Source organism: Hydra vulgaris, chromosome 09 (genome assembly GCF_038396675.1).
Source record: "Hydra vulgaris chromosome 09, alternate assembly HydraT2T_AEP".
NCBI lineage: Eukaryota > Metazoa > Cnidaria > Hydrozoa > Anthoathecata > Hydridae > Hydra > Hydra vulgaris.
In genome coordinates, this window is record NC_088928.1 from 63033016 (window position 1) to 63045019 (window position 12004).

Genomic DNA, 12004 nt, shown 5'->3' on the forward strand with positions numbered 1-12004 from the left:
ATGTATACATATGTTTTTATAAATAAATATAAATTTACATAGATGTCTATATTTTATATGTAACATTTATATATATATACGAGGTTTGTTCAAAAAATACCCGGAATTTTCGTTTTTGCAAAAAAATATTTATATATTCGTCTACATTAATGTTGGCTCCCTCAAAGTAGTCCCCATTTGATACTATGCACTTGCGCCAGCGCTTCTGCCGGTCCTTGGAACTCTTCTCGAACTCGATCTTTGGAATAGCCTCTAGTTGATTCAGCGATGCGCTTTTAATGTCATCTATGCATTAGAAACGACAGCCTTTTAAGGTTTTCTTATTTTTGGGAATAAGAAAAAGTCACACAGAGCCATATCTAGTGAATATGGAGGTTGGGGCATAATTACGGTGTTGTTTTTGGTTAAAAAATTACGAACAAGCAACAACGAGTGAGCAGGTGCATTATCATGGGGCAAAAGCCATGAATTGTTTTTCCATAAATTGGGGTGTTTTTTTCGGATTGCTTTACGTAAACATTGCATAACTTCAAGGTAATACTTCTTATTAACCGTACGACCTTGTGGTAAGAACCCATGATGAACTACGCCTTTATAATCAGAGAAAACAGTAAGCAAATCCTTAACATTTGATTGAACTTGACATGCTTTTTTTGGTCTTGGTGATTCAGGGTGCTTCCATTGCGACGATTGTGCTTTGGTTTCAATGTCATAACTGTACACCCATGTTTTATCACCAGTTATGACCCTCTTAAGCAAACTTGGATTGTCATTGACGTCATTTACCAGCTCCTGAGCAATGTTTGAATGCGATTGTTTTTTTGGTTGAAATTCAGCAGTTTTGGAATGAATTTTGCTGCCACTTGTTTCATGCCTAAAATATTTGAAAAAATGACATGAGCCAATTCATCAGCAAATTCTCTTATTGTGATTTGACAATTATTCATAACCATTTTTCCCACTTTTTTCACATTTTCATCGATTATTGATGTGCTGGGTCGACTGGAGCGTTCGTCATCTTGAAGGTCTTTGCACCCATCTTAGAAACGCTTATACCACTCGTAAACACTTGTTTTTTCATAGCAGACTCACCATAGGCTTTTTGCAACATTTTGAACACTTTGTTATACTTTATTTTATTTTTTACACAAAATTTAATATAAGTTCTTTGACTCTTCAATTCTTCCATTTTTTGAACAAGCAAAAATCACCGAACTCCTCAAAACACGTTGAACCTTAGCGACTACCACAGACAAACTAAACAATGAATATAGCTGAGAATTTTATTTTACTTTAGGGGCATGTATACCAACAACAACAACAAAAAAATGCAGACAATCGCAAACTCCAAACCAACAAAATTTCAAAATTCCGGGTACTTTTTGAACACACCTCTCATGTATATATATATATATTTATATTTTTATATATATATATATTTTTTTTTTTTTTTTTTTTTTTTCCAGATATAATCGCCTAAAAACGGCTGTTTTTAGGCGATTATATCTGGAAAAAAAGCAAATGCTTCAGTATCCAACAGATACTGAAGCATTTGCTGTTGTAATATTCAATAGATTATTACAATTTCAATCATACGGAAATAAAATGAATATTGTTTATTAAAAATTTTTTTGAAAATTAATTAAGTTTTTTTTCTTTATATATTAAAAGAATGAAATATACAAAGAAAAAATTACAAAATCTATTAGAAGAAAATAATATTTCAAAAATATCTAACAATCTCGCTACATTGCTAATGATTGCTATGGAAAATGGGTTATTAGATAAAGTATCTATTATGAATGAAGTGAAAGAAGTAAATAAGAAAAGACAAGTTGGTAAACCTAGAATACATCCAGTGAAAGAAGTAAATGAGAAGAATCCAGTTGGGAGACCTAGAAAAAATCGTGAAATAAGCGGAAACGAAGAAAAAGAATTAGATCCAAAATATGAAAGATTAAGAACAATAAAGAAAAAACCAGTCACTGTTAAATTAACTAACATTGAAACAGGAGAAATTAAAATATATAAATCATTATACAGTGCTATGCGTAAAACTAAGCATGGATGGAAATATCCTGAATTACATGATGGAAAAGTTGATAATGAATTTTAGACCGAAATATTAAATTCGGAAAAATTAAAAATAAAAGATGTTTAAAAAAAAAAATGCTTTGTAAATATCTTTAATAAATTAAATCTTGTCATATAAAAATGGAAAATCAAAATATACTCGATAAACTAATTCCAGATATAACATCTTCAGAAATTTTAACTCCTACACCTTTTGTATAAAGAACATTGACAATTACAAAAAAGCAGCAGATTGCAAAATATCGAAAAATTAAATATTATTATAGAATACGAGGATAGGGATGTATTTAAAAATCAGAATAACGATATAATAATAAAAACGACAAGATTTTTATTTTGAAAAATCATTAAAAAAAAAATAAAAATATAAAAAAAAATTTTGCTATATAAAAAATGAAAAATAAAAATGTCAGAGAATTAAAATAAATTGCAAAAGAGCGAAAAATTAAATATTATTATAGAATGAGAAAAAGTGATCTCATAAGAGCGTTACAATCTACATCAGTCGAACAGAGAAATTTATTAGACGAACCGATTCTGGATATATTATCTTCAACAATTTTAATTCCTACACCTTTTATTGCAACTAATACAGCAATATCTCAAAAAGAATCAAGTAATAATTCTATTGCAGATTGGATTATATCTTATGTTCCTGATACAATTAAAAAAAAAAAAAATTATATTCAGGTAAAAAAATTAGATTTGTTACTAAGAAAAGATGTGTACCCATATAATTGGGTTGATTCAATAAAATAAATTTTCTGACACAAATTTAGAGACACAATTACCACCAAAAGAATCATTCTTTTCAAAATTAAATGATGAAGGTATACGTGATGATGATTACTCACATGCACAAAATGTATGGAATGAGTTTAATTGCTTATCATGATTTATACAACGTTTCAGATGTGCTTTTACTAGCTGACATCTTTGAAAATTTTAAAGATGCTTTGTATGAATTTTTATAAATTAGATCCCACTTGGTATTACACATCACCAGGATTAGCTTGGGGTGCAGCATTAAAGAAAACCAAAATAAAATTAGAATTGCTGAGTGATTATCATATGATACTGATGATAAAGAAAGGAATACGTGGAGGTATTAGAATGATATTAAATAGATTAGGAACTTCTAATAATAAGTATATGGGTATGAGTATGATCAAAGCAAATAACCGACATATATACAGTATCTAGATGCTAATAATTTATATGGGTGGGCAATGAGTAAATCACTTCCAACACATGGTTTTAAATGGATGGATGAAAATGAGTTGATGAACTGGAAATCAATTCCATGTATACTGGAAGTTGATTTAGATTACCCTGAATATCTACATGATAATCATAATGATTATCCACTTGCACCTGAAAGAATAACTATCGATAAAGTTGAAAAATTAGTACCTAACTTGAATAATAAGAAAAATTATGTAATACATTATGAAAATTTTAAATTGTATGAAAGATTAGGATTAAAGATTACAAAAGTTCATAGAGGAATAAAATTTGAAGAAAGAGCATGGTTTAGTGAATACATTGAACTAATTACAAATCGTAGCAACTATCTAAAGCAACTAATGATTTTGAAAAAGACTTTTTTAAACTCATGAATAATTCAGTATTTGGAAAAACAATGGAGAATGTTAAAAACAGAGTTGATATTAGATTAGGAACAGACAGAGGTGATTCTATTAAATTAGCAACAATATTTGATAAAAACTTAATACCAATACATATGAAAAGAACAAAATTAAAATATGCTAAACCAATTTACTTAGGTATGTGTATATTAGATTTGAGCAAAACCCTAATGTATGAATTTCACTACGATTATATAAAGAAAAAATATTCTGATCGAGTAAAACTATTATTCACAGATACAAATTCGCAGATATTTCTAAAGATATTGAAAGCAAATTTGATACAAGTGAATTTGACACAAAGCATTCAGCAATTAATAAGGTAAATTTTAAAGTTGGTGTAAGTAAGAAAGTAATAGAAATGTTTAAAGATGAGTCTGAAGGAGCACAAATAGGGTTTGGGAAAACCCGGCATTTTTTAGACCCGACGAGTCCGAGTCGAGTCTAAGAATATTTATCGGGTTCAGGTTCGGGTCCGGATCCAATACGTCTTTTTAACTTGCAATTTTAACAATAGCGTGAAAGGATTTTTTGTTCTCACGCCGATTTTCAAAAATGGATTTGGTATACGTTAAGGTAAATAAAACAACTTTTAGCCAGTTCATTGTCTAACGTAAATATATTATTCTATACTTTTATTATAATCTTAAACTACCAAATAAACTTGACATTACCATTTAAAAATATCGCATTTTATAAAATGCATGTAAATATACTAGCAAAAATAAACTCAACTCAATTAAAATACTTGCTAGTGTTAAATACAAAACAGAGCAATTATTTTTACTTTAAAAAAACTAATGCGTTTTATGAATTGTTGAATAATCTAGAACAAATTCATGTACAGATGTTGGATGCTATAGAAAATGTTCGGAATTTGTTGATGCTGGTTTTATCGTTATTAACGTTTGATACAATTTTTCTAAATATACAGTTCTTTTTTTAGTTTTTGAAAATAATAAAAATTCTTTTTTAATATCAGCTAATTTATTTCCGCAACTTGGCAAAATTGGACATTTCGCAATTTAAATATTTTATGAAGTTCTTCCTCCAGTGTTAATGATAGTGTGTTTTGTGTTTTATTTTTGTTATTTTCAGCTGAATGCCCCTGTTCATGCGTGTTTTGCTGTTCTTCATCCTCACCAAATAATCTCTTCAGTAAATTTGTTGTAAATAATTGTATTTTCTTTGAAGTACCATTTACAAGAGAATCTAATTGCTCTTCTACTTCTTGGTTTTTACGGCTATTTATTCGAGTTTTCATCGTCATTAATAGCTCTCTACTTAAATTACCATTGGATTCTTTTAATTTTTTAACATAAAATCAATTGCTAATCGGGCTGTTGCAAGATTACCATCGTTTCTGCTAAGAGCTTCAACAGTTAAATTAATAGGCTTTAGAGTATTTTCCAAATCATTTAATAATTCAATGTTAATATTTTCTATTAAATGTTTATTTCCAATATCTTGCAGAGCTTCTTAAATGATATAAAATAATTTTAAAAATCTTGATATCATTTCGATCATTGAGTTCCAACGAGTTCTTACATCTAACACTAGCTGAAGTTCATTTCCTAAAACTATTTTGATCTTTTCTTGCAAAATATTATTTCTCACAGAAGAACTTTTAAAAAATTTAAAAATTATGCGAACACTTTTTATATTTTCTTCTACATTGCCTAAATTTGTTAATTCAATTTGTCCGTACTCTTCGACGTCACCGTCGCTCTCGTCAGAATAATAATTTTCATCTTGATCATCATTAATATCATCTTGACCATGTTCATTTCTATCTCCATCAACGTAATTTTCATCTTGCAAGACTAAAATATTTTTCTTTTTATATAGTACATAACAAACAGCTAAGTCTATAGTGTGACTCAAACACAAGTTTTAGAGACTAGGAGATTCTCGTCCAAATTTTCCTAAAATAGAGGAGTAATTAATAAATGAAAAGTGTTTTTTTTTTAAGTTTTTTAAATACGCGCTAAAAGAATTAACTTATTAACTTCAATCTTTCTAATCCAAAGTTTTTATATTAGCGAATGCTTTTAAAACATTTGCTAATATAGAAACATATTATATTAGCAAATCCTTTAAAGCATTCGCTTATATATAAAAACATTCCATAAGAAAAAATTTAAGTTATGAAGTTAATTCTTTTAGTGTGTATTCGGACATACATGGAAACAGACATAAACTTGAATGTTCTCGAAACATCTAAAAAGCCGTGGCCAAGTTCAACTTTAAGTTAGATTCACAAACCCTACTACTATATTTTTCTAGAAAAGGTAGAGATCCAGCTCGACGACGCGCCGTTGCCTACGAAACAAGGCAAAACATTCAAACCATGAGACTCGTCGAGCCTTAAACCGGGTATCGGATCCGGGTATTTACCCACAGACTCGCCGAGTCCGGGTACCCGGAACCGAAAAACCCTAAGCACAAATTGAAGGATTTGTAGGACTCAGATCAAAGTTTTATTCTTACAAAGTACACGGAAAAGATAACAAAAAATGTAAGGGAGTAAAGAAAAATGTTGTTAAAAAATATATAACACACGAAGATTACAAAGATTGTTTATTAAATAAGAGGAATCATATAAGGAAAATAAATGCAATAAGATCCTATTTACATAAAATTTACACAGAAGAAATCAATAAAATAGCATTAAGCGCAGAAGACAATAAAATAGTTATTTTAGAAGATGGCATACACACATTAGCATATGGGCAGTACAAACTAAAAGAAGAAAATTGTTTATAGGTCAAAGAAATCAATTAGACAAAGAAGTCAATTAGGCAAAGAGGTCAATAATAGGTCAATAACAGGTCAATAAAGAGGTCAAAGAGTTATTTTAGAAAAAAACAAACTATAATTAAAAAATCGAAACGGTTAATAACAATTATTATAAACTTATCAATGTTGAAGGAATAATTTTACCAAATGAGCCACTAATAAATTTTCAGTTAATCAAAGCAGCAAAAAAACTAAAAATAAAACATTTTAAAGGTGTATTTGTACATGAGATGAATTACCTAAAAATACACAAAAAAAAATGTGGAATGTTAAATACAGGAGATTCAAGTATGCAGGGATTTCACTAAGTTTTGACCAGGGATTTCACTAAGTTTTACCACCACCAGTTGAAATTGATAATTATTTAAAAGGTCACTATTTTTATAATAGTAACAGAATTCAGTTTGGAAATACCTCATTCTGTGGACATTTGTGCCTATACGTTTTAAAAAAACTAGATGGAGGGTATGATTTTGAGAATATTATTAATAATCTATGGTAAATTTTTAAAAAATATATTTTTTTAAAAAAATGTACTTTAAATAAAAAGAAAATGCCTGTTGATAAATTCGGACCCACTACTGATTTAACTACAAAACAAGTAACAAAGAAGTTAACAACAACTCAAGCTAATAATTTGTTTATTAGGAGGGATGGGCTAAATAATGCGATTAGTAATATTGACATGAATAAAAACAACTTAATAAATGTAGCAGAACCTACGAACCCAAGTAATGCTGCTACAAAAAATTGTGTTGATAAATTAGTATTTTCTTCTAACAGTTTAGAAATAATACCAAATTCAAGTTTAACATGCCTTGGAGCAAAGTATCAGACTCTTCAACCACATACAGGTACTACTGGATCATTAGTATACAGTACAACATTTAATAATAGCTCTGGTATTCTCAGAAAACTAGGGTTAGCACTTCGTGGATTTGCACCAAGTGGTGGAACTGTACCAGGTAACGTATTTATTAAAATATATGCAGATAATAGACTCTGCATTGGTTATTATTCTCATATTCCAGATGCAACTGGAATAGATACTATAGGTTTAGCCAGTGACTTTTTGTTTACTCCACTAGGAGGAGCATTTTATTATAACTCTTTAGAAGGTTGTAATAAGTTTGATGCTACTTCGATGGGAGGATACTTCACATTTGATTTACCATTTAATAACAATCTAGCAATTGAACTTTACAATAATACAAGTAATCCAGTTCTATATTGGATACAACCTTTTGTTTCAAGAAATTCATCATTGCCACCATACATTTCATCTCTTAAATTATGCTCAGCAATATTTAGATATACGAACACAATTTATGGTAATGAATATATATTATTGAACACTGCAGGAAATGGGAATGGTGTTTATTTAAAATATATTAGAATGCATGTTGTTGGCAAATCTGGAGATTGGCGGGAATCAAGAGTACGTATGTATGATGCATTCAATTCTCCTGTTCATACTGACAATATGATACAACCTTGGACACCATATCACTATCGTAATTATTTATTATTTCCTGGATTTGATGTTAATAATGCATGTATATTCTGTTCCTCTGGATTAGAAGATTTTTATCTTTCTTCATGGAGCGGTGCTAATGCTACACCATTTAGTATAACAGAATCTGAACTATTGCATCAATTAAATGCAACAATTAGTTCTACAACAACTATCTCATTTTACAGAGATTTTAATCAATCTGATTCTATGCCTAGTGTTGGTAGTGGAAGAAAATTAGTAGTTACATTAAACTCTGGAGATGCACAAGTTGGATATTCTGGAAGTTTTGCTGCTATAATAAGTGTAATTTACTATTATGCGTAGCTATATTACATTTACGCTTAACTTAAAAAAGTTGATTTAAAATTAAAAATTTTTTTTGGCTCAGTGTTTATAGTTATGATGTAACCATTATATAATTATATATTATGGTTGTTATACTACCATTATTTTATTTTTATATTATTTTATTTTAACTCAGAAATTATGGATAGATTTATGGTTGAAATATAATAAGAAATTATGGATAGTATGATTAAAAAAGTTAATGAGATTATGGATAAGTTTATGGTTGAAATATGATATTAGATTATGGCTTGGATCATAGTTGAAATGAGTAAAGAAATTATGGATGGGAGTATGGTTGAATCATGATATGAGAATATGGATAGGTTTATGGTTAAAATGACTTATGAGAATATGGATAAAGATATAGTTGATACAATTTTGAGCTAGAACGCCCCTTTTATACTACTCTCGCTACACCATTAATGCAATATGTTCTGCACCTATTGGGTCTGCCAATGCAAATTCTCTAAAGTTTTCATGACGTTTTCAATGTGTACAATGATGAGGATGTTCACAGATAAGCAAGTGTTGCACCTTTTTTCAGCTGCAGGAGTTTCTTCATTGAATTGGAGAGGGTGTTACTTTTTTCCATTGGTTTTGGCAATTTTTTTGGTAAAACAATCACACTATGCTGTTTTCATTGTGATGGTTTTATAACAATGGAGTGAAAATTGAACAGGCCTTTTTATTATATAACAGGAATTTTTATCACTTGATTGTACTTGAGTCGATAAGTCATGCAAATTCCAGAAGACACTTAATCATAACTGAAGTTCACATTATTTAAGATAATCTCGTGAATTTTCTTCTGTTAAGATTCTGCTAATGAAATTCTGCGATGGAAGACTTTTTATCCTTTGTCTTGGGTCTATAAGTTTAATTTCGCGTTACGTAATTTATGGACGATTCCTTAGTTTCCGTCTATTTGTGTCCTAGGATACAAATGGACGGAAATTTAGTCGTGTTGATAAATTAGCCGCCATTAACTTATGCGCGAAATAATTTTATTTTAAAAGTGCGAAAAAGTAGTAAATTTCAAAACACAAAATAATGGATAGCATTCAAAATCCACAGATAGTCACACATGTGAACAAGTCTTTAAATTACACTATTTTTGATGCTAAATTTGTGCCAAGAAGTGCTAGGTTTGTTTGTCTTGGATCAAATGCTAAAGGATCTGGAGTTATGCAAATCTACGAAATCACGCACAATGACCTTAAAGGCGACATTAATCTCCTTTCAGATGTAAGTAATAGATAGAAATATATATATATATATATATATATATATATATATATATATATATATATATATATATATATATACATATACATATATATATATATATATATATATATATATATATATATATATATATATATATATGTAAATTATGTTAGTGTATTTTACAAATAGAGTGCTCAATGTTCTTAAAGAACAGAGCAATAATTAATTAGTAAAAAACACTTATCTAACTTTTATCTTCGACTTGAAGTTTCACCATTGCTGGATCATCAGGAACTCTTCCTGATGATCCAGCAATGGTGAAACTTCAAGTCGAAGATAAAAGTTAGATAAGTGTTTTTTACTAATTAATTATATATATATATATATATATATATATATATATATATATATAAATATATATATATATAAAAAAAAACATTATTTTAATATGACAACTAGTTCTCCTAACTGTCAAATTTGTGACAAAACTACCTTAACACGTTATGTAGCAAAAGTAGATTCTTTATTAATATACGTACATGAACCCCTCTATCTACTTAATGATAATATTCCAAATGGCTACAATACAACTCAGATATTGATTTATTCTATAACAGCATCATAAATACTATGCAATCTTCTGTATCTGATACTATACCTCAATGTAATTTTAAACATAAAAACCATGAATATATTACTCCAGGTTAGAATGACTATGTTAAAGATAAACACAACATTGCAAGAGATGTCTTCAAGCAATGGATTTTTCAAGGAAAAAAGAAACAGGGTGACATTTTTGAAAAAATGAAGCAGCTACTTTTAAATTAGCTCTTAGATATTGTAGACATCATAATGAACTAATTCAAACCGATTTATCTGGAATAATGTGCGAAAGATCAGTAACAGTAATGCAGCGAACTTTGTTGCTAGTGTTGGAGGTGCCACAGGTGATTGTCTTATTGCTAATATGTGAAAACAGCACTTTCAAAATTTGTATAATTCAACTAACAATGAAAAATATTACCTCAGTTTCATAAAGGAAATGGAATTTTCCACTGAAAACTCTGATATTATTGTGAGTTGCATTGACATATCCACTGCAGTAAAAACTCAGAAACTAGGAGAAGCAGCTGGACCTGATAACCTTTGTATGGAATCTTTTATGTATGATGGAAGTAGATTGCAGTTTTTTATTAGTATTTTTTTTAATTTATGCATAAAATTTGGTTATTTACCATCCACGTTTGTGAGGCCACGATTTATTTATTAGTAAAATCTAAAATGGCTGATTTAACAGATGTGAACAACTATAAAGCCATAGCTGTGTCCTCTGCTATGTCAAAAAATTTTGAGAGTCTTTTATTGCAGAAAATCAATTTGTACAAAATTAATAAAAATGATGATTACCAATTTGGCTTTAAACAAAATCACTCATCAACATCATGCTCAAACTATTTTAAAAAGACTGTGCAGTATTACACATCTAGAGGAGGCCATTTATTTGCTTGCTTCATAGACTTTAATAAAGCATTTGACAGTGTCAATTACTGGCTGTTGTTCAAAATATTATTCTTCCCAAAAAACTTGTTTGTTTGCTTGCATTTTGGTATAGTAATCAACAAATGTCTGTTCGATGGCAAAAAACAAAATCAAACAGTTTTGGAATTGGGAATTGGGTTCGTCAAGGTAGTATATTGTCACCACTTTTATTTAACTTTTACATACAAGATTTGATTTCATCAATATCAAACCTTCGTATTGATGAAATATAGGTGGTATATTCATGAATGTGTTGGCCTATGCTGATGATATAGTTCTAATTGCACCTTCTTGGTTTTCTCTTCAAAAACTAAATAGCTTTACAAATAAGGAATCTTCCTTAATTAACATGTCCTTTAATACCAATAAAATTGTATGTATGGTGTTTAATCCAACTCAAAAATCAAAAGTTATATCAAACTCCTTCCCAGAATTATGCGTGTCAGGATGTGAAATTACTTTTGTTGAATCTTTTAAATACCTTAATCATAAAATTAAAAATGACCTTACCCATGATCTTGATATAATCAAAGAGGTCAAGGGCCTTTACACACATACAAATATCTTAACTAGACGCTTTCATTTATGCTCTACCAGAGTGAAGGTTAAACTGTTTAAAGCATATTGCATTTGCTTATATGGTGTTCCTTTGTGGCAAAATTATAATGATAAAACAATGGCACGCCTTCAGTATTGCTACAACAAATGTGCTAAAATGTTTTTCGGATACAACAAATATGATAGTATATCTTACATGCTTTTAGAGTTCAGATTACCATCTTTTTATACAATTATCTTTAACTATATACATGCTTTTGTAAACAGTTGATGG

General features: G+C 29.1%; 1 protein-coding gene across 2 annotated transcripts in view; it reads left to right on the top strand.

Annotated features, from left to right (window-relative positions):
* Nucleotides 1–9368: 9368 nt before the first annotated feature.
* Nucleotides 9369–12004, top strand: part of LOC100199007 (dynein axonemal assembly factor 10) — a 42103-nt gene continuing 39467 nt past the window's right edge. Inside the window, exon 1 of one of the 2 annotated variants that reach the window (XM_065806300.1) lies at nucleotides 9369–9651. In XM_065806300.1, the coding sequence (XP_065662372.1) occupies nucleotides 9457–9651 (195 nt within the window). In that variant the 5' untranslated portion in view covers nucleotides 9369–9456. The remainder of the gene's footprint in view (nucleotides 9652–12004) is intronic. The other variant, XM_065806301.1, reaches the window with a different exon arrangement.